Raw genomic sequence first — 24,570 nt, forward strand, 5'->3', positions numbered from 1 at the left:
TTAGGCAGCTGTTGTTTTGTTCTGTTAAATTGGCAATAGGAGGAAAGTGAAGAGGAAGTGGCATGAAAAAATGTGGGTGATGCTAACAGAAAGGAATAAAAGAAAGAAAGAGAAGCAAGAGCAGTGGAAAGAAGTGTTGCTCATTTCACTGCCAGCCTTTGGCCTTTCATTTTCCAATTTCTCTTTCTGGATATCTAAGGCTCACTGCCTGTTGTCTCCAGTGAAACCATGCTACCTACAGATCATTAGCTGGATGGCTTTAATGGCTACCCAAAAAAGCCACTAAGAAAGCAGTTCAGAGAGTTAATAGTAATTATATCAATGAAGCCATAACCTGTCATTTGTAATACATTCTGGTGCTATTAAAATTTATGCATTTTATGCTCTAAAAATAATGTTTCTTTTGTTGAGTGGAAGGGCAAACAATTATGTTGCTAGCACTGCATCATTTGCTCAACATTTTTTCCCACAAGCCAACAAAGTAAGGAAAAAACAGAGGTATAATATTAAAATGTAGGTATATGTCTGCACTGAGAATCAATACAGCCACGCAAGCAAAGGTTTATAAGAGAGATGTAGAATATATTGACAAAATCAGTTTTCTGCTGCTATAGCTTGTGATTTTCACAACCAGGTTTCAGATTTTTTTTTAGTATAATGTCATGAACATCTAAGTTTTTGTGGGCAAAGATATAGCCCTGGGGGCAGGAAAATAAAATGATACTAAGGACATTCTAGTGGCATTCCATGAATTTTCAAGTCCTTATTTTCCAAGAAAATCCACATATTCTTTTCTCCTATTCCAGACACACACACATCCTCAGAAAGGTTTTATCTATACACATCATTCGCTTGCCATAGTTTTCAAATAACTTCTGACACAAATCCAGGAAAATCTGATAGAAGCTACAATTCAAACATATCAGGGCTTAAAACAAAGCAACTTCCTGATATAGTGACTCATTGTGATAGATGTCAGTCCCACCTAATTTACTTGAGTTACTTCTTGGTAGCTTAAGAATAGCTTTGTTAGCCCAAGAGAGAGAGATGGAGAATGGGGGGGGGGGGGGGGAAGATTGTCTGGGTGACAGCACACATAAACAGAGACACTTACTTGTCAAATGCTAGACCAGGTATGATGTCCCTGGTGAGTCCACAGCACACGAGGAAGAAGCAGTTGCACTGATGTTTTCACAGAGCTACTGTTGGGATTTTCCTTTCCTGCCTCTTTCTGTGAAGGCATTTGACATCTGGTTCTAGTGCTGTTCAATTAAACATCTCTTTTCTACCTCAGATAACATTTTTCATTTATTTGTCTTTTCTCATCCTTAACTAGAATTATACTTTATTCATCCTTCCACATAGTCTTATGTTATTAATTTTTATCAGGGATTGGAAAAATCTAGTCTGGTATTTGTGAGGAGAAAAAGTTTAATCAGCACAGAACCTGGTTGAGAATGAGAGTTTCCCATTTGAAATGGGCTGGTTGGTTACTGACAGTTTTTTGCATGTACTGAAAATGCATTTAAAACTATGCCATTTGATTAACTTGTAAAGTCTGAGAGTAGCTAAAAGATTCAATTATGGATTCAATTTATGCTACTAAATTGGTCTAATTTTTAAAAGTGATGAATGAAGTGCATTAAAAGAAAGGGATGATACAGGTCTAAAAAGGAATTGGCAAGGCTTTTATTAATTAAAACTCAATGAACAAATGCATATCTTTTTTTGTGTGAATGGGTGTGCAGCTACAAATACAATGTGCATCAAAAATCCAACTTGACATAATGTTTACATTACACTAGGGTTGATTTCCTACAGGTCTGAAATCCATTGAAATAGAGGTTAATGATGACAGGAGGTATTAGAAATATGTTCCAAATATTGCAACAAGCAATAACTATATTAACCACGTTAGGGTGCAGTGTCTTTTCCTGGAAGAGAGAAAGCGGCTTAGAAACATATTGAACATCCATACAAGATATAATGTCTGACAAGATATAATGTTGTCTGACCCTAATAATGACTCCTCTTGGTTGTGTCAGGAATAGCTCTGCAAGGTGCAATGATAAAGTTACTTTCTAAGAATCCCTTAACTGTAAATGAGAGGATGGGGCACGGAGTTGCAAGCACTGTACCCACAGATCACCTCCCAGGGGCATCCATGACATCAGTAGTGATTCAATGGGGGCACAGCAGACCCTGCCACAGCCCAGGAGCAGGAAGACATGAGGATACTTAAAGTGCAGAGTCACTAATGGGCTCTGCAACAACTTTCACTTCTTGAGTTCAGGCCATGTTTAGATTCTTGCTTCCTTTGTTGGTGAATTTTAATTACATTTGTCTTTTGTCAAGGATGGAAAGAACCTGCTCCAAGACAATTGTTTGAAATGACCACCGGTTCCAATGTGGACTTTCACACACCCCTTGTATATAGGACTTCAGTCTTTTTTCACGGATCCTTTCCTGCACTGAGAAAGAGACCAAACACATTGTCTTGCACACAAACCATGTGTGCATTTTTGTTGGATTTCTGTTTTAAGTAGAATGAGTATCTAAAAGCTAAGCAGTCTTCTGGAGTATCCATCTTTCTATCTTTTTCCAAAAACTACAAGCTTAACACCTTTGTGCAGCACACTAGATCAAGACCTGCATGTCAGCCCTTTTCATCCAACCTTTGTTATTTTTTTTCTGCAGAAGCTCATTCTCATCATTTGCTAAAAAGCTGGCACACTTTCCTGCACCTGGTGATGAGGAGTACCTGCTTGCACGGCTGCAAAGCACAGAGCTAACTCCTCAGGGACAGCCCTTTTCTGGCAGATGTGATGTGCATCTTCTGCAAACAATTATATTTTCAAGATGAGAGATTAGAATTTCAAAGGTTGTCACAAGTAGACCTTTAACTGTTTAAATTTCAAATATTTTCAGAAAAAAATTTCTTTTTAGTTTTTAGTAAGAAATAAGAAAAAGTGGAATGCTTCAAGTTCCTTGTTGGCTCAGGACAAGGAGGTATGATGTGATCTGTGTGGTGGGTTTTTTACATGGAGATTGAGGGAGGGGCACAAACTGACAAAGCAACACAAATGGTTCTTGTCAAAAACAATTAGAGGTAGCTTCTGTTGCACAGGTCAAATATTACCCTAACCAAATAATTCACAATTCATAGTAAAACCTTTGACTGATAAGAACGTCACATAACAAACAGGACAGTTGGTAGCCTATGAAAGGAGGCTGCCTCCTGTCAAAAGAGTCCTCCATTCACCCAGTTTAAAAGCAGGATCTTTCCCCATAGTCACTCAGGCATCCCTTCTTCCTGCTTCAGCGACTCCATCTCTTGGAAATAGCCTGTCAGGTCCCATCTGTTTTTTTAAGCAGCTGCCAGCCCCTTGAGAGAGGGTCTGCCATTCCCATCTCCTGTCTGATGCTGGAAAACCAAAGGGGAATAGCCTCTGCAATCTGCCAGAAATTGGTTTTTTGAAAGCAGAGACTCTGTTTCAGGGAGTTGCAATCTAATACTTATAGGAAAATTATTTTTCTAAGTACAACGCTTTCTTTTGTTGACTGCCTGCGTCCTCCATGTCTGCCTGTGCTCCTTCTCCTCACAGTGTAGCTTGTGGGACCTTAAACTGAAACAACTCATTAACAAGCAAGATCCAATACACAATACTTTATTGCAGAAGGTATTGTGAAAGGAAGGAAACAATGGTAAAGTAATTTCAGGAAATTCTTGCCACTGTAATGATAGTAAAACTTTGCATGAGCACTAAGCAGGCTGTGGCTCGTATAATTAACAGCTCTTACATTTGTCAGTACCTCAAAAATGATTAAAAAGTGTCCTAGTTGATATGACAAGTTCATTAATCATTGGAAGTTTTCCTTCAAATTGATTTATCAGTCTTTATGTGCCTCCACTATTGCTTTACAGAGGGCAATAATACTACATTGAGTATTATAAACATAAATAAACTGACATCTTGTACCCCAATGGACTAAGTGTCTAAATAATAAAAGACAAACATGCACAGTAAAGACAGCATGGAGCAAAAGCTGAGAAGTATTTACCATGAGAACAAGACAACAGGGAGTTTCAAAGAGAATTTTGGAACAGAGAGTAGTTGCTAATTGGAGAGGAATTGTTAGAAAACAAGTAGAAATTGTATGACTAGGAAAAGGGTTAAGATAGGCGTAGTCAGAATCCTTTACCTAAATTCAAATTTTTCCAAAGCTTTAAGCCAAAACATTAGGCTTTAGGGTGATTAAGCCAACATGGAAAAAGATGCAAGAAAACCAGCACCATCTGGTAGGAAGAGCAAGGAAGACAAAAGAAAGGCTATAGAAATGGAGTTTTAGAACTGCAAAAGTGGACTCTTTGTGAAATGACAGAAAGAGGATATACAATATAATTATCTCGACCTTTCCCAGTGAGCAGAGGAAAAAAGAGAAGTGGCCTAGTGTGCTGCTTGGAAAAGTTTCAGAGGTGAGAAGAAGGGGACTTGCAAGTGATTAAAGGGCACAGGACAGGTGGATTTTCTTGTGGCTTTTGGTTGTTTTGCTTATTTTTGTTTTGTTGTTCTTTCCCCCTGGAAAATGAAACAATTCAATTCCTTCTTAAAGGATAGCCCATCCTAAAGCAAAAATTATTTCTCATGTCTCATCATTTAGAGCAGAGTACAATATTAACCCAATAAATTCATAAGGGAACTGAGTTAATTTACGGCTTATGCTGAAACATTGTTCATTGACAGTGTCAGAGATAGGGGTTTGAAGGTGATTGACCACTGAGTTATTCTGATGCCTATGTAATGTCTATATAACAATGTGTTTGCTGATTTTCTAGAACTTATTATTCAGACAGCAGGGGCTGGGTCTGAAGCTGAATACGGACAAATGAGTCACACAAGTAATAAATCTTGACAATTTCTTTACGTTATATTAATATTCCACAACACATCAGCTAAAGAACTCTTCTATATAGATTGCAGTAAGTTCTGCTTCATTCATTTCCTAAACACACACACACATATATGTGTACATATATTGTATAGGTGCATATTCTTGCTTCCTTCTTTCCTTCGACATTGGGTCTTCTCTACACTCTCTCTACAACAGGGGATCATTTTTGTAGAGATATTGTAGGTCATAAGTAGGAATAGATGTCAGCTTCAGGAATCTTAGCTGACCTCAAAACACTTCCAAGTAGGGCTAAAAGTGCTGCCATGTCCTCTTTCAGTCTAAGTCGTAGAGATGCAAGTGAAACTTGCTATTAAATTTTAGAGCAAAAGTACTGAAGTACTGTTCTAAAACTACCTCAGCTTCTGCCAGATATTCCTAAAGCTTAACATCTATCCATACTTTAAATCTTGAGCACTCTTGCCCTATTGAAAATCTCCAATGTCTCCATGGAAACTTGATAGGTCTCAGAGATGGAGGGATGATACTATTGCTGACAATAGTGTTACTCGAGTTGTCTGGGCAAAAGAGGTATTTCTTTGCCTATTACAAATGTCACTGCCTATTAAAAGTCTCTGTTATATAAAACGATGTAAAATTTTGTCAGAAAGTATATTCCCAAGATAGGCAACGCTACTAAAAAAGCAAAACAAACTCTGAAACATTGGGATAATTTGTACTTAGTTTTTCAAAGGTATCAGCAAGCAGACACTATTTGTATGGAAAAGCAATTATTACAGGAAAAATGTGAGTCTGCAAATGCAGCACATATTGCTTTCCTATGCTTTTTATGTAATTGGTATCATTATGCTACCTAATGACACCAATTATTTAAAAATTAAGGACACAATAATGCATACTTCATATTTATTATATTCAGACAGAATTTCTATCTGCAGCACTTCAGGGCTAGACATCCTTTAATAAATTCTACATGTGCCTTCAGTATTTTCTCTAGGGTTGTATTTTTTAACGCTTACTCTTTTAGTGGGGAATCTCAGGCATAAAAAATTAAAAAGGTCAATTTTATGATGAAACTCATGAGCCTGGATATTCTAAGTGGCACCCTAGACTGCAGAAGCTAATTGCTTTTCGACAGAAGAACTCTCTTAAGTGCTCACACTGGAAACAGGTTCATGTGAAAAGCAGGATGCATCTCTACTCTGCTTCCAAGCCTGCTGGGATTTGTCGAGATGAGTGATGCTGTGAAAAATAGAAATCACCTGGAGCCTGTTAATATTATAATCAAGTGAAAGCACAATTACTGCTGTCTTAATCCATCTGTCTGTACGCATCCGCTCCACTTCCAATCACCTGCTTTAGTCACAGGTGTATTATTATCGAGATGTCATTAAAAAATCCAACCTATGCATGTTCCAAATTGCTGTATGATCTCCCATGGCAGTCTTTCTGTCTCTGTAGCTTTAGTGCAGTCATTTGTCAAGAAGGAGAGCAAACAAAGGCCCCATATTGCACAAAGTAAAGCCAAAGTGCCTTTTTTGTGTGGAGTCTGGCTGAACGATGCCCAAATTTACATTGACAGGTTGCAATTTTGACAAGTGCCATTTATGTTAAATGAGGGTAAAAAAAAATCAAACAAATGTACTGTATTCTGATAACTCATGTAAAGCTTGGTACTTTTCAATATGTCATGTATGTTGATCGCTAAGGTAGCTTTAATAAACAAATATAAATTTATAGTATGCAATGGCAGTTCTGCAAAGCAATCTGACAGTATGATATGCTTAGTTTTTGATTTCACCCTGAATGATATTTGATAGTCTAAGTGATTGACTTGAGTGACAAGAATTATACGTGATATAATCGAATTACAACAACAACAGCATCAACAATCAAGCAATTACAACTGCGACAAACAACATCAGTAGTAACTTTAATTTAGAATAAGAAAATGCTAAATGAACTAATGGTATGCTTTCAAATTTTAGCAGGAAATCCAAAAGGAGGAATGTTAAATAGTTTAACAATTCAGACATTCACCCTTTCCAGCTGATAGGTCTTTTTCACGTGAAACTTAAGTCTCTCAGACATTCTTTGAATAAAAGTTGAATAAGAATTTCACTATTCAAGTCTTTGCTTTGTTAACTGTTGTGCATAGAAAAATACTGGATTCTAGGATTCATATTAAAAAATTCTTCATATGTAATCACAGAGATTCTTAGAACCCATTTTAAAAGTTATCAGAAGAGTGGATTTTTGAAGGTAATTGTACACAGTGGAAAACAATTGTAGGTACTTGTACACCTCCCTAAGATATTAAAAAAATAAAATAAAAAAAGAACCAGCTTTCCAGAAATGATGCTACATTCACCTCTGCGTTCATGTGTACAAATCAGGAGTTAATCTCTAATCTCACAGCAGTTTAGCACTGCTTGTACTTTTCCAGCTGGCAGTCTGTTTGGGACAGAAAAAAACTTAACAGTCTTTCAGAAGAATGATACTTTTTAATTTCAGTGAAGCTTTATTTAAACACCTGAATTTAGAGGAAGAGTTATAAACTTCCTGAATGATCTATGCAGCTGCATATGCTGACTCCAAAATGCCACTGAATTCCTCTATGAGGCAGTTAATGGCCTAAATGCTTTTCATACCCTCTTCAAAATTCCCCCTGAGACTTGTTCAAAGCTTCATGCGCTGAGTCAAGCTCTCTAAGGAGCTATGGATCAAATGGAGCCTGTTGCTCTTAAGAGTGTTAGAGCTGAGGAAGGCGCCTTTGCAAAGTTCAGTCCAAAGTTCAGAGCTGTTCTCAGATCAAACTGCCCAGATGAAACACTGCTCAAGTGCAGGGTGCTTGCTCAGTCTGCTGATGGTAGCTGTCATCTGTGGCTGTCCCTCGTCTGGAAACAGGTGGGATTAATTTTGTTATTCTGCAAGTTCATGAATTCTTGTTAGTACCTGAGTTGAGATGGATCACACCATGCAAAGCAATTCCCAGTAAGTGCAGAAAAGGATGATATCTTCATATGACTTTGGAAACAAATCTGTTGGGGTTTTTAACGGTTTTGTTTTGGTTTTGGTTTGGTTTGGGTTTTTTTATTTTGTTTTTGTTTCTTTTTTCTTTTGTTTTGTTTCTTTTTTTGTTTACACAACAATGAAACAAAACTCATTCCTTTTTCTTGTTCACCTTCTGCTAGACTGTTTTAATTAAAATGAATCAGAAATTTTAAGGAAGCCCAACAGCTACACAAAAGGAGCATTTCAGGACAGAGAATACAATGTACTGTGGTGGGACTTTGTCCATCCCCATATTTAAAAATCATAGGACTAAATAACTACTACTTATGGTAATTTTTAGGCTCATCATAGTGAGCCTCTCATGGCAGTACTATTTCCAAGATCAAAAAGAAATTGGAAATGCAGCACATATTGCTTACCTACGTTTTACATATAGTTTAATGCCACTAACTTCTTTCAGTCAGAGCTTCACAACTCATAAAGGTATAAACATGCAGATGACATTTGGAAAGGATTTTAGAAAATGACAATTTGTTTAGTTCATGTAACTCACATTTCTGTAAAATTTGCCGCATCGTTATATTCTGATCATTGCAGCAAGAAGCAATAATTGTGGCAAGAAAGAGATAACAGCCTAGGGAAAAATCCTTTTCTTACGATACACAGTGATTCCAGAACCATCTTTACAAAATGCAAAGCCGCTGAAACCTAAAATGTAGGTTCAGACAGAGCACAAAATAATGATTTATCAAGTTAATTCTTTTGAAGATGAGATCAATTCATGCAGTTTGTAAAAGAAAATGTTTGCAGGAGTCCACTGCAATCTTTGAAATGTATCTGGGTCATGTATTTTGTACCATTGCTATCTAACCACAGCAAAATTTCTGCAGGCATCTCTAATGGAGAATCAGGAGGCTGCCATCTGAAAATGAGGCAAGTACCACCAAGTGATACAAATGCCAAGCGGCTATTTAGCAGTGCCAGCTCTTGGTAGACTCTCACAGGAAAACCACCTCCCTCCGCTTCTCCCTTTTGTACCTAAATCTTCAGGAAACTAAATCACTGCCTAAAAGCAGGGATGGAGAAAACAGTCTATTATTCTCTGGCAGGCCAGAAGGTATTGTCCATATTGACATTCTGTTTTGTGTAGGCAGGCTGCAGAAGCAATAAATCCTATTAACCTGTTCAAAGTCAAATGAAGACATTTAGAAAACAGAACTGCTATTACATGCAGTGGTGAAAGAAGAGCATATCAAAGAAAGGTTAAACGGATGCATCAGCTATTAGATTATGCAGTTACAACTGGAAAATCCCTCCAAACCTTTCTATCATCCACTCTTGCCCTTCAGGATATTAATTATATCCCCCTCAGGCTAACTAGCTGACCAGTCAAATATTATCTTCTGTTCTGTCAATGATAATTTTCAAGATAAAAAGTCAATTTCATGCTAACAGGACTACAATGGAAATGCTTATGTTATACTATGGTTTTGCTAATACATGCTTCCTCTGTCCAAAACATATGGCATTTTGTGTGTACAGACCATTCTGGAGATTTAATGTAATTATGCCATGATGTGCTTATTGCTATGGATTCGGCAGCCTTTCTGCATCTCTACCTGTTTTGTTCAAGGGCAGCTGCTAGCTTCAAACTGTTGCCTGCTTCCAGTGGCAGAAGTTGAATGAATGAGTGCTTTCCAGGGAAGACATGTTTTGAAGCAGACGTACTGACAATAAACCAGTTCACTAGGGAGGCATAACATTGACTGGATAAAAGTTGAATAATCATTCTATGATAATTTACTGAAATTGGGTGCAATTTGCTTTAAAATAGAAATTCCCTCTGCTGCTGATGTTGGACTTGGAAGCCTTTTACTGATAGAAGTGTGGCATTTGCTTTTATGAAGTAGCTGATCTTTGGAGATTCATTAAACCTCATTATTTTTTTCTTATGTATATGTGACTGAATACTTGCTCACTGAATGAGAGGAATGGGAAGAATAGGGTTGTCTGAAGCAAGGCTCGACAGTCCTTCTCTTCCACCAACTCTCCCTGCTTTCATGACTGAATTCACTAGAATTGAATTACTAAGGAAAGCCTTGAAAATCTCTTTTTAAAATGGTGAGTGCTTCAGATGAGACTGCCTAGCATTGCCTTGATTTCTGTGTCTGGTTTTCATTGTGAATCAGATGTGCGCAGTCAGTCTGGCTCCTCCCAGCTTCAGTGGAAGTGAGGAGGAGGACCTGAGAATCCAGTCCCTTTTCAGTAGCCACTTCCCAACAGAGCACTCACAGAAAATAAACTGCAGTTTATCTAAATGGAAGTCAGGGAACTGCATCCTAGTCCTAGATTTATTTTTTCTAATCTTTAGAAGAAGAGTATGTGGAAGTAGACGTGGTTAACTAATTAGGTGCAAAACAATGGGAACAAAAATGTCAGAGATTCCTCTGCTGTGTTCTTGCTACAACCTCCTTGCTGGAAATGGCAGCTATTAATATTTTATTGACTTGAACCTCTGAGGCAGATTCCAGATGTCACTACTTGATCATTGTGAACATATAAGGAAAAATAAATTCTGTCGTGGAAATGTTGAATTCCCATCTATGGCAACAATCATTACCAGCAGACAAATGCTCCTGTAGCTTTGTAGATGCCTTTTTTCCTCAGGTTGTGAGTATGCACACATGTCCAATATGTTTGCAGAAAACATGGACAGACGGAAATAAAATAAAGTAGAGGAAAAGTCACAACATTTCATTATGGAATTGTTTATTTTAAGAAATAGCTATTTCCTTTATTGTGTTCAGACCAGAATGGAGGTTAAGTTGACAGAGCTTAAGAGACTGCTGCCTTCTGGGAAAAAATATCTGCTCCAATGGTTTTGAAGGCACGAATCACTTTATGCCAGTCATTTCCAAGCAGTTGAGTACTGAAAAACTGATGTCTTAATAGTGCTGCAGTTTAGGTAAATGGGGCTGCTCAGGGTCCCATCTTGAAAGCCCCCCAAACACATCAGAGGTGCATGTATGTGCTCTCTCCCTGTCTGTCCAACCAGTGCTGAAGATAACACCTGTTAGAGAAGTGGTGAGAATTGGCTGATGTCTACTGAGAATACGTGCAAAGAACAGATTACCTCTGATTTCAAGGGAAAGTAATTTTCTTCAGTTGGATGGAACAATGACTTTCTCACTAATGAATATTACCTGTCACTTAAACCCTCGGCTTCAGGTGGAAAATTCAGAAATTTATGATAAAAAGTTATCTCAGACTCCACGCTCCTTAAAATTGCAGCACTGCAGAAGTCAGAGAGCCAAGAATCCTTAGGACATGTCTACAGAGCATCTTTATTGCACACATTGTTTTGCATGCTACGTAAGCACTAAAAAATTAAGATTTTTCCTAGAAAAGATGAATTTTCCTCCCACAGTACTAGGTTACAGTTCATGTTTCTTTCCTGAACTCCAAGGTGTAGGTCCACAACTGGACTCAAAAACTAGCTGGAGATCTAGTTAGTGTTCATGTTCTTAAATCTCTAGGGAACCCAGATTCTAACTGCGCAATAGCCATGACATTGGGGATGCACAGTAGTGTAAATAGACATAGTAGCAACTAAAACAACCCATAGACTGTCTTCTGTCCTAGAGGCCAAATGCTATGGCACAGCTTGTGTTCACACAAATAAACTTCTTTTTATCTGTCAGAACAAAACGAGCAGATCCATACTGGCTACCACAGATGCTCCCTGGTTTGTGCTGCCCCAACAGTGTCTGGGACAGTGCTAGCTGATCTGGGCTTAATGTATGACAGAGACTGTAGCAAAAGTTAAACATTATCAGTAATCATGTTGCAGTTTTTAGGAGGTGTCCCATCCAAGTATAAATGTACCATAAAAGCCTAGAGCACAAACAGCCGGCTGAGAAATCTGTCAGGAAACCAGGTACTATATTAAACATCACTTGCCTACACTTTAAATGAAGTTTATGACACCATTATGTTAAGACAAAACATTTCAGGGCTGATGCATTTTTAAAAAAATCATGTTCCTTCACAAAATTCCCAGTCAGCTCTACTTCTGAGATTGCATGAGAAACTTCAGTTATCAAAAATATTACAAGCAGTTTTCTGACCCCATTATCTTGACATGCCTCAGACACTTATTCCAAGGGTCCTAGGGTACACAGTTGCCACAGAAAGTGAGGTACCTTTTTTTTTTTCTGGAAGGCAAAAGGTTTGTTATACTGTCTATGCTAGAAAATGGGGGGGGGGGAAATGCAGAATTCATAATGCAATATTATTGTTTTCATTTTACATACTCTGAAGTGTGTTTATTTTACACACAAATCTAAATGCTTCCTAGATTTTTATTTTCCTTAGGCATAATTATTTTTTTTTAGTGGGGTAGTTAGCTCTACCAAAAACACTCAACTTGTATTACAGAATTTCAGAAATCTATCATTGACCAGTACCCTCAATGCAGGTTCAGTTACAGTTCCTGACATTGTTTGTCTTTGGTGAATTTAACAGACCACGGTATTGTGACGATTTTCAGCACCATGGTATTGTGACCAGAATAGTTATGACTAAAGTGGCAAACCAGGTCATTCTATGTTTTCATAGATAAACCTATACTTTTATGTGCTCGATTTATCTTTTGCACAGAAAGCTGTGCTAACAGCACACAAAAATGAAACATGAAATATACTACATAAAATATACAATGCAAGTTTCAACACAAATTTGAAAAACAGTGATATCCTGGCTTTTTCTGCCCTTTTTTTTTGAAAATATGTTTATCTCAATATCAAATTGAGGAAGATGGCTGTATGTTTTATCATTCCCTATCTTATATTCAGGAAAAAATTACCCTAACTCATGAACTGAGTTCCCTCATTCCAGAACTGGAGGTTCTTTTTGGGATGTAATACAAAATGGCAAAATAATGGCTGTCACTTTTGTATATGGCAGAACAAGGCAGTACCGTAATAGCAGCAAGAATACTGTGCATGGTGACACTGAAGCATATCTGTATCTGGATGGGTTTTTTTAAATTTCTAAGGACCAACACTCATGTTAATTGTACCTTCAGAACTGGGTCAGGAATGGGGTTGGTGAACCTGGTACTTAACCAATGAGTTTTCAGTCTTTTTGTCTAACTACATGTTGTATCAGAATACTTATGATTACAGAAGCTTGTGATATTTATTGTTATTGCTATTCTTAGTATCATTCTTACATCTAAAGCAAGCGTAATTTGCTTTCCCTACCATGTAAATTCATTTATATAGAAAGAAAATCAAATGGACTAGGCTCTTTATCCAGAATCTCTTCAAAACAAGAGACCTGTAGAGGTTCACCAAGACTAGGTAAACAGACCCCAGTCCAAGCAGTCTAACCTGTGTATAGCTAGAATCTGTTCACATGCAGCTCTTCACATGCATGCCATGATAGTATCATAAATACAGGACTATACCAGTACCAGAAGAGAGGAATAATTTAAATGCCAACTGTGGAAGGAAGCAAGTCAGCAAGCCAGCACCACCAGTCAGCGCAGCACCACTGGCATACATAGCCCCAGGACGCCATGAGGCACTGAACCTGGGAAACTGTAATCTTATTACTTTATCATAATACTATCTACTCTACAGGGTCAACCAGAAACAGAGTCCCCTGTGTGAAGGAATACTTATGAGATGGTGAAAAAGAATTCTCAGGAAACTTCCCTCAGGCCTCAAAGTAATGAATCTAACGTTCATCTCTTTGTTATCAAAATTCCAACCTACCTCCAAAAAGTCACATTCACTGTTTGTCTTTGCTAGTGCAAGAAGGTCTGTGAGAGAGGCTTCTTCCCGTCTCTGCTCATGCTGGTGCTGTTTTCTTTCATTGTATCAGGGAAATAATCCTTTCAGAGACAATTCCATGTGCATTGTTGGGAAAGACTGTTTAAACCCAAATTCTCTCTTCTGAATTGAAGTAAACTATTTTTCAGACAATTATACCTTAGTTTTATAGAAACACAGCTCATTAAGGAGAGAAGATTTTAGGGAAATAAATGAGTACAATTCTACTGACAAAGCTCCCTGCTTTATAAAAAATGTTTATGCTTTGATGTGTGCAATTCAATTTTTTACAAGAAGTAGTGAAGAAATGCAGGTAAAATTTGATAGAAGCAATAACAGATGAGATGTATAAGCATAAAAAAATCTCTTGTAGCAATCCTTCAAAACACTAACGACATACGCTCTAGCATTATTGTCAAACAGAGAAACAGCAATATACTCTGCTCTAAGCCAATGTCAAAGATGTCTGAACCTGATGTTGCCTCTGCTAACACGGCACGACAGTGCTATTAAATTAACACTTTACAATGATTCATACCCTCTTCCCATTGTGCTGATTTTGCCCAATCCCACAGTGAAAAACCAGTCTTTTTAAAGTACCAATCTATATCATTAAGAACCAAGTTTCTTTCAGTCTGTGTGTTGCCCTAGAAAACAACTTTGCCTTAATTAAATAATGCTATTTTTCTCCACTAGGTTCAAAGAGTCAAAACTTGATTAAAGCTCGTCTCCTTTCTCGCATGTAAATATCCTCACCACTCTACAAGCACAGGAGGAGGTAGCTGATGTGCAAGGTATGTGTATGACATGCATGTGTGTAGAAGAGGTAGAGGCTACTGTCAGAAGGGAGATGGGGAAACAAAATTAGCATGGGTAGATCTAAGTGAGGGCAAGATGTGCTTCCTGCACAACTGAAGACCTTTATGATGGCTAGAGGAGACCAGAAAATTAAGAACTCAGAATAAGTTTACTGCTATATTTGAGGGTCAGATGTTTTGCAAGAGCTTTGCTGAACTAGCAGCAAATATATCTGATCTTTATCTTATTTTTTTTTCCCCAGCATAGTACATTGTATGTATTTTGAGCACAGGAATGGAATATGCTGGTTCATTAGCAGAACCTGAAGGGTAATCAATAGGTGACTCTTCCTAAAAGATCAGTATTAACCATCTGAACTCAGTGAAGACCTTTACTACAGTACAAGTTCTTCGATTGTTTCTTTGAAGCTGTGACAAAAGGACTTGACAATTTAGTTTTAGCATTTCAACTTGGACAAGCCAGGGCCAACTTGTGTTTTGTTTGCTTCCACTCACGGATGCTTTGGGACTCACAGAAACACTACTTTGCTGCTTGCCTCATTCCTAATGACATCATTAGTTAGGCAGTTTTATTTTTCATGCATTCCTGTGACTCCCCCATCTCCCCTGCCTTTGCTCTTTTGCCTTTTCTCCTATCATGCAGTCTGTCCTGCTGATATACCTGCTGCATGATTCTTTTAGTCTTGCTCTGTCATTTGCTGGTGTCTGTAGAGGAACTTCTAGCCTTTCTCTCTGCTCAGGTCTTATCAATATCTTCCCAAATAAAAATAGAAAAATTTAAAACCACAAAAAAAAAGTACTTTCCCCTTTCAGAAGGCGTTTCCCTTTCTGCCCTAAATGCAGAAACTTTACAAGCCTTCTGTTTCTTTAACCTTTGCTGTCCTGTTGATGACCTGATTTCTCACTCTTTGAGTCTCAGCTTCAGAGGATCATCCTGCCTCTCTTCCCATGCCATATCCTCTCCTTGCTCCTGACAGTGTCTCAGTCTAGACTGAACCCACCTGGAAAGGTACTACTGAGATGATTTTCCACATCTTGCTTTATCCTTCCATTTCTACTTAGTTTCTTCCAGTGAAATTCAACTACTTCATTCTCTTGCAAGGCTCTCTGTTGCTTGTCCCACCTGGCTTGTCCCCTCCTGTCAGTATGAGAGCGCACTGTTGATGAGCTACCATCTTCTTTTCAGTTACTTCATAAATTTCAAACTTTTACACACTTTCATCTTTTGCTGCCTTTAAGGAGAATTTTCCACCATATAATACAAAGTTTACTCATTCCGAATCATAGCCCTTTTTTTTTACTTTTCTATCATGCCTACAAAAAAGCTGAAAATGGTCAAATAGAATCACAGAATATGCTGAGTTGGAAGGGACCCACAAGTATCATCTCCAAGAGTCATACCATGTAGCTGGTAGCGTTGTCCAAATGCTTCTTGAATCATGTCAGGCTTGGTGCTGTGACCATTTCCCTGTGGAGCCTGTTTCAGTGCCCAATCATCCTCTGGGTGAAGAACCTTTTTCTAATATCCAGCCTAAACATCCCTGACACAACTTCAAGCCATTCCCTTGGGTACTGTCACGGCACCACAGAGAAGAGATCAGTGTCTGCCCTCACTCTTCCCTTCACAAGGAAGTTGTAAACTGCATGCAATGAGGTCTCCCTCAGTCTCCTCTTCTCCAGGCTGAACAGACCAAGTGACCTCAACCACTCGTCATATGGCTTCCCCTCAAGGCCCTTCACCATCTTTGTTCCCCTCCTTTGAATGCTAATAGCTGAGTGTCTTGTATTGCAGAGAACAAAATTGCACACAGTAACAGGAGGTGCAATGAAATTGCAAACTAGTATTCCCTCTCCATCTTCCTATCTTTTCCTCCTTTTTTGTCCATATGGGCTGGCTGGCTTGTTTTGTACTTTGAAGATTGGTTCTTTTCAACAGGTACTGCTGGTTTTGTTTTTGTTTTTGTTTTTGTTTTTGTTTTTAATCATACTTCTTCAGCAGCATTGAGAACCTTTAAGTGGTAGACTGTCAGAAACATATTTGAGCATGGAGGTCTAAAGCACATATAGACAGTCCAGTAAATAAATTCCTATGAGAGTACACTCTTACTCGCAATTCCTATCTCTCCACAAGGGCATGAGACTATTTAATGTCACCTGTGCTATGCTCACATTAAGGATTTTAAGAGTACCCTATTCTAATTACGATTAATCATTGAGAGAAGCAGGGCACATTAATGCTATTCTACTGTTCTAAGTGCTTAAATACATACACAGACCACCTTTCCATAATATTTGATTACCTACAATGTTTAATGGAATTATCCTGGCAGCATCTTTCTGAAATATTTAAGAAACATTTTTTGTATTGTACAGACAATAATTGGCATGAATTAAGTACCCTGCCAAAGGTCATGTGGTAAGTCTGCAGCAGAGCAGATTCTGATGCTGGCATCCTAACTTCATAGATGTATTATTGCATCTTAGTAACACAGTTATGCTCCATGATGTTTAAATCAATTTGACAGCATCAGAGCTAGAAAAGTATTATGTATGATGCAGACTTTGCAGAGTCCCAAACATTATGCATTTACTGTAAATACTATGGATGGATAATTACATATTACAAATTTTAAAGCATGAAATAATAATTTTAATGACTGCATGAAGCATATACTCAAGTTTAAATACAGGAAGGAACAAAAAGGAATTAAGACTAATATACAGCACATAAAAGTCAGTGGACAGGATCACTATGAAAATGGTCAATATTTTTGTGTAATAGTTTACTTATAGTTTAATTTATTTGGTATGTAAATTACCATCAATAATGCAGATAAGTACATAAGAAATGCTTTTCCTCCACTTATTTTACTGCAATAATATTACACAGTTCATCTTTTTGAGGTCTATATAACTAAAGCCCAAATTGGCTAAGGTGAGGCCTTCACATTAGTCTTATTCCCATAACTCGGGCACTTAGCTCTACTAAAATCAATAGATTTGTGAATGTGTAAGTGAGAAGTAAAAGACAAGCATACTAAATACCCTTAATCCTTTGTTGGCAAATAGATATAATTCTGTCACACTTATCTCCAAGGCTGATCTTTTATTTGCATATTTTCAGAGTTTTGATCTACAAATGGATTTTAATTTGTTGACTTTTGGGCAGGTCATGCATAATCAAAGAATAAAACTCAGGCAGAAGGAAAATATAGAGAATCTGATCTCCATTTCTGTATGAAATGCAATTGCAATTGCTATAATTTCCTTGTACCACACAAAGGCCTTACTGTACTTGGTGTCATCGACATTTAGGGTTTTTTCAAGATATTCGAGAGATTTCTATCTATGCAAATGGTATAGAGTCTTATGAACTGAACATGAAAAAATTAGGCATGCTTTCCTCTCTGCAGCACTTGGGAAGAGGCACAAAGAGAAGAAATGATTTTCCAAAGGACATTGTGGTAGACCTGGAGGCAGAACCCACTGATCTTAACCACAGCTCAGGGTCTGAACTGAAAAGATTTCCCCCTTCTGTTATAAAAAAAGGAGTTCAATAAAAAGTGTAATTGAAAAAAAATTGTACATGGGCTCTGTAGATATAATTAGACATTGATGTGGGGGGGGGCAGAGCGTGGACTGCGAGCTTATGACTCTTTTTCAGCTGTATGACTGAAAGGCTGGGATGCAAATACTATTTATACACAGAGTCAATGACCATCTTAAGCCCTGACATTACACGCCAAGGTTAGCAGGTGTGTATAACCTGCACTGTGTCCCTCCCAAGTGCTGCCCTCTTCATGGTGAAGTGGCAGCTGTACCTCCTATTGTTTAGGAATGGGTGGGAACTACCATTCAACCTTCCACTCTGTAAATACTATACAGAATGAAACTCAAATAGTTGCAAATCAAATCCCCATTAGTATCACTGACCTCATTCTTTACCTGGAAGAATTCTCTCCAGAGATCAGTAATTTAAGTATATCTATCCTTGATAACCCAGTAGGCCTGAAAATGAAATAGCTTCTCTAATGTAAGCAACAAGAATCAATAACTATTAAGCACATAAGTATGTTTTATTGTCTGAAGTATACAAGTCAAGCCATCACTAGACCAGTTCATTTTGGTAATTTGTAGGCACCATGGACAGGCAGAGCTGTGGTCCTTGCAGAGCATATGGAATAGGCCAGGTGCTCAAGATGTCGTAGCTCTGTAAATGAGACTTCCCTGGGAGAGAACAGTTGAGTGGAGAGTTTTGCCCGGTATGTGAACATAGGCTACATTAAGGGTTAGTTTTTTTCAATAAAACAATTGAATTAGCTGTGGTCAAAATGATGCCTTTTTTCTGCATGTATCAGCAAAGCATTAAATAACTGTTGCTCTCAAAGTGTGATGAAACTAAGATCTCATCTTTGCAGACTCAGCTATGATTCACCAAGAATTGGAGAGGGTAGGAAATGAGGGAATTGTTCCATAGAAACACAGAATCCCAGAATTTTTATGGTTGGAAGGAACCTCTGGAGATCATTTAGTCCAACCCTCCTGCCAAGGCAGGGTCATCTAGAGCAGGTTATCCAGAGTTGTGTCCAAGTGAGTTTTGAATTTCTCCAGAGAGGAAGAATCCATAATCTCCCTGGTCAGAGCCAATGCTCTGCCAGCCTCAATATAAAGAAGTTCTTCTTCATGTTGTGATGGAACTTAATCTGTTTTAGCTTATGGCCGTTACCCCTCCTTCGGTCACTGGGCACCACTGAAAAGAGTCTGGCACTACCCTCTTGAGATATTTATGTGTGTTACCGAGATCCCCTCTCAGTCTTCTCTTCTCTAGACTAAACAGGCCCAGCTCCTTCAGTCTCTCCTCATAAGAGAGAAGTTCCAGAGCCCTAATCATCTTTGTGGCACTCCACTGGACCCTCTTCTGTACCACCTTTCTTTGTTGAACTGTGGAGACCAGAACTGAATACAGTACTCCAGATGTAGTCTCATTAGGCCCAAGGAGAGGGGGAGGATCACCTCCCTGACCTGCTGACCACACTCTTCCCAATGCACCCCAGGATACCACTGGCCCTTCTGGATCTCTCCAGATGTTTTCCCAGAGCCCAGGGTTTCACAGAAAGCAGAGAAAATCTGGCCTTTGACGGTTCTATTCAGTTCCATATATCTGTGTGCTGCAGGACACGCCCACAAAATATGTTTGTTTATTTTACAGCACTGCAAAGCTGTACTTAAGAACGAAAGAGATTCCTCTTCCTTGCATTCACTCAGAATCCCTTTCTCTCTTTAACTTGCTGGAAGATGGTAATATACAGAGATAAAGTGATAGCAATGTGGCTTAGTCTGAAAAGAATCAAGCAAGAGGTATGGATATGAAGGACACATTAAAAATTGACTTAACATGGTGTGTTGCACCGAGATTTTGGTGCTGATTCACTTCAGAGGGGCAACTACCACAATAACTGAGTAAAGAAACAGTAGAAGCTTTTCAAAATAGATTTCCATAAACATGAAAAAAAAATCTGACATCAACTGAGCAAGATGTAATGTGCTGACATGGGAATGGCTACAAACAGATATAAATGTGCATTATGTGGTCATTTTTTACATATGTGATACAAGAATTGATATATTGTTAGGCTCTACAGAGGCTATAGTCTTCCACAAGCATCACCCAATGTAATAAGTGCTCTGTGTCATGGGACAAAGGAGTGATTGTGGCTGCTTTGCCGTCCTTATTATCACTGTGGGTTATTCTAGCCCTGCTTTGCATACACATAAATGCTAAATACCCAAACTGGGATAACTCTTTATTTATCAGAGCATTTTATTCCACACATTAGTTTGGAAATAATTTTTTCCTATTTTGAAGTTTTTCTAAACCATGAGCATTCTGCTGGTTGATGTATAGAGACCACCAAACTGAATTTTCTATTACTTCAGTGTGAGCTAAACTAGCAATTTTTTCCAGTTATTTTTTTAACCTGAACAAAATACACTCCTCAGGTGAAGCTGGCAAAATATCTATGCATCATCACATCTATCTCTCTACTATTCTAAGGCTGCTTCTACAAAATGAACGCCACCACTATGCACACTGAGGACTCCCCTGACTTTTTGGATTATGTAACTTTCTGGTTGTCTTAATTGCTATTTTGTTTAAGAAGTAGGAGAAATGAAAAGTCTCCAAAATTTCACCCTTAAAAATCTAGAATCTATGTTTACTTACACAAAATTGGCAGCAGCATTTTTATGATGCACAGTCTCTCGCTGTTTGCTTCTGGGACACATTTCTCTGAGGTGAGAAGTTCTCTTGGAGACTATGAGATTTGTTGCACCTCATCAGGAGAATATCTGTCTGGAATCCTTGACATATTTCACAGCCCACCTTAAGACTTGCTTTTTAGAAAGTACAAACCATGAAGGCTTTATAGTTTTTATCTTATCTGTCATATTCTTTTCACTGTCCACTGCAATTATCACATCTACATGAAGCCTAACCTTCTGCATTTGCATTACTTGTGAGCTTACAGCCAAGCGGTACAAAATAAACTCAGTATAATGTTTCCAAAGGCTGATATAAGTGGTCCTCAATGAAGCAGGATAACTTTGTAACTTTTTGTCTGTAGGCAGTAGAAAGTATCCTTAAAAACATGCTGCAGTGCCACCAGTCCATGAAAAAGCCAAGGTCAGCGTTAGCATGATCATTGTCATGAACATACAGAAATAAAAATAGAAAACAAGTATCCAATTCATAGGTTGAAATTTAGGTTTACAAGTAAAGTACGATTTCTATTTAAGTGTCCATAAAAGAAAATTGAAGGGAAAGATTAATTTTTTTCTACTAACTGGAGATAGGTCAGATCTAATGCTTGGGTTTGTTACAGCTAATTTGCTGGAAAACAAGCAGTATCTGCTCTTCTTCCTTTGTGTTATATGTCACTGAGTAGTACCAGGTAATTCCTCTGTTTCTCATAACATTTCATATGATAGTGAATTTAGACTAGCATTTCTACTAGAAAAAGAACCCCATGACCACAACTGGGAATGCAAAAGTGATGAAAACAGTAGTCAAGCACCAGATTTGGAAAACTGACCCACACAAGTAGCTCTTTACTTATGGTAATCATGTAAGTGATTAACACGATTAGATTAACACAAATGGAAATATAATGCAGATGTAGTTGTCTACAGCTAGCAAAATACCAATGGTTTGTTATTTTGAACCATTACACTGACTTGAAAAAAATGAGTCTAGAAACACAGCTCTATTTAAACACAGAAACACTGAAAACCTTGTTGCATCAGGAACACAATTGACCTTGAACTACATATTCCTTAAGTTTCTTGTTCATCATTCATTAAATTAAAAAAAAAAAAAAGGCAGAAAAATTGTCCTAGTTATCTCCTTTTGATGGCTTAAAGGTAGGAAGGCTCTACAGAGTAATCTGAATTGATGGGCTGAGGCCAACGGCATGAGATTCAATAAGGCCAAGTGCTGAGTCCTGCACTTGGGTCACAACAACCCCAGGCAGTGCTACAAGCAGAGTGGCTGGAGAGTAGCCAGGTAGAAAGGGACCTAGGGGTCCTGGTCAACAGCTGGCTGAACATAAGCCAGCAGTGTGTCCAAGTGGTCAAGGAGGCCAATGGCATCCTGGCTTGTGTCAGGGCAGAATCAAGCTTGCACCAGGGAAGGTTTAGGCTGGATATTAAAAAAAAGTCTTTGCCGAAAGGATTGTCAAGCATTGGAACAGGCTGCCCAGGTTAATGGTTCAGTGACCTTTCCTGGAGTTATTTAAAAGATATTTAGATGTGGCACTAAGTACAGGGTTTACTGTTGAGCTTGGCAGTGCTGGGTTGAGGGTTGGACTTGATGATCTTAAATGTCTTTTCCAATCAAAATGATTCCATGAAGCTATAATTCCATGAGTTAAATTTGAGTGATAACAATACTGGGGAATAGACAAATGGAAAAGCTGCTGGCTTTTTTGAGTAACTGTGGGCCACAGTATATATTGTTCCCTGAAAACAAGTGGTTTTCATCCCTTTGAAATTTTCTGCAGTGTAACAGTGGATTCTTATACTCCTAAAAAAGATTTAAGATTTCTGGGTTTGATTTTCATTCATATGCAACATTTTTTTTGAAAAATTTTTTCCATTGTACTCCAATGCCTATGGATTAATATGGTTAAAGAGAAATTGATGAGATTTGAGTCCTGCACACTGATCAGTGAATCTGTTTTTACTGTTGGATTTTCTTTTATATTCAATTTGGCTTTCACAACAATAGCTGTAACTTCTTGTTATGTCACGAGTTATATACTATAGTGTCATTTGAATGTAACCTGCTATCAGAGGCTTGTGGGACACTCAGTGGTCAAAATCGAGGCCAGGAAAGCAAAGTGTATCATGTCAGCAGTTCTTAGAAGAATAATAAATATGTATGTTGGAGGTTTTTGCATGCAGGTATCTCAAACTAGCTGAAAGAGAACAGAATTTCATAACTAAACTAAGACTTAGAGCCAGGGTTTGTGAATGAACGTCACAATCCTCTGCTATTCCAGTAATGACAAAGAAGAAATCCAGAAAAGATGATGGAAGTGAAGTTATTTATAAACACTTACTGCAAGGAAGATCTGAAGAGAACTGTGAGCCACCTCTATGTACTGATATTCAAGAAAACACCCCGAGACAGTGATATAACGATGATCCTCCGGTGCCCAGTCTGGTGCTGGGGTTACTGAGGTCACGGTGCAGCCTGGCCCATTCTCCATCCACCAAGAACGATGCATTGAGATATTAAAGGTCAGAATGAGGTCTGTTTCCTGCAAAAGAATAAGTGAAGAATTAATGCATGGGGACGGTACTCCGACCTCAAATGCCTCAGCAAGAGATTTCTCAGCATGCAAAAAGAAGAAAAGAGCAGTGATAAAACTGCACTGTCACATGAAGGTTAGTGGAGCTTGCCTGCTGCAAGCAGAAGTAGCTGTACCTTGGCTGGCAGAAATTCTCTGGAGCAGAAAAATAATCCTGCAAACCAGGATCTCTTCCTAGACGTTATGGTATCCTAGACTATAGCAGTAATTTCTGTTACATCACCCATTTTCTGGTAGATACCATAAGGATTGATGGATATGCACACCTATATAGCAACCCTCCTGTGCTCAGTTCCTAGAAATATGGCCTATGTTTTGTTGGTCTGATGTTCCAAACTGTACAAGAATCCTAAGGTATCAAAATTTCATAGACTTTGATATGCATGGAACAACTGGAAGGAGTTTTGTCTAATGGACCTGTGGTAGCTCTACTGAAATATTGGAGAAGATGTAAAAAAGGATTCTGTGCATTTTCTTACAGGCAAAACCTCTTTGTAATGCTTCTCTCAGATTTCTAATTTCCTAGGAGCATGTAAGGAAATAGTGAGAGTTGCCTTGTCTAAAGATTGCTTGGCTTGTTAAAAAGCAGGGGCGGAGGCATGCAACCTTTAACTCCCATACAGCTAGCGTGATGGAGTAACTAGTCAGCCATGCTTTCCATTAAGATTGCATTTATAAATAGTTCATAAAGGATTAATAAATTATTAATATACATCATAAACAATACTACTAATATTACTTTCATAAATTATACGTGGTGGCACATTACTTGAGGGTGTTACACATAGTTATAACAAAACTATGGACTCTGTGGATTCTGTAATAGCCTACAGTGTTTACCAACACTTTATGAATAATTTATAACTGTAACCTCATTGTAAAGTGTGACTATCTAGTCTGTGTGCACATGTGCTCAGTCATGCAAAAAAAAATTGCTTTTAAGTAATGTTTTTGCAGAGCCAAACTCTCCCCACACCTAACCTACATTTTTTCAGCCTGTTCATGTCATTAATAATTAAGATTCTCATAAAGATTTTAAAATGTAACTATTTAATTAAGTTTACTGTGCCAAAAGGAATAGAATGCCTTTCTGTAGCAGATACACTATATCCACTTTCC

At 38.1% G+C, this 24,570-nt stretch overlaps 1 protein-coding gene across 3 annotated transcripts in view; it reads right to left on the reverse strand.

Annotated features, from left to right (window-relative positions):
• NKAIN2 (sodium/potassium transporting ATPase interacting 2) overlaps window positions 1-24,570 on the reverse strand; it is a 293,614-nt gene that overhangs the window by 58,287 nt on the left and 210,757 nt on the right. For all 3 annotated transcript variants that reach the window (XM_029962848.1, XM_029962849.1, XM_029962850.1), the window contains one exon: window positions 23,200-23,400. In XM_029962848.1, the coding sequence (XP_029818708.1) occupies window positions 23,200-23,367 (168 nt within the window). In that variant the 5' untranslated portion in view covers window positions 23,368-23,400. The remainder of the gene's footprint in view (window positions 1-23,199; window positions 23,401-24,570) is intronic.

The sequence above is a fragment of the Manacus vitellinus genome, unplaced genomic scaffold (assembly GCF_001715985.3).
Source record: "Manacus vitellinus isolate BGI_N305 unplaced genomic scaffold, ASM171598v3 scaffold_4_pilon, whole genome shotgun sequence".
Classification (NCBI taxonomy): Eukaryota; Metazoa; Chordata; class Aves; order Passeriformes; family Pipridae; genus Manacus; species Manacus vitellinus.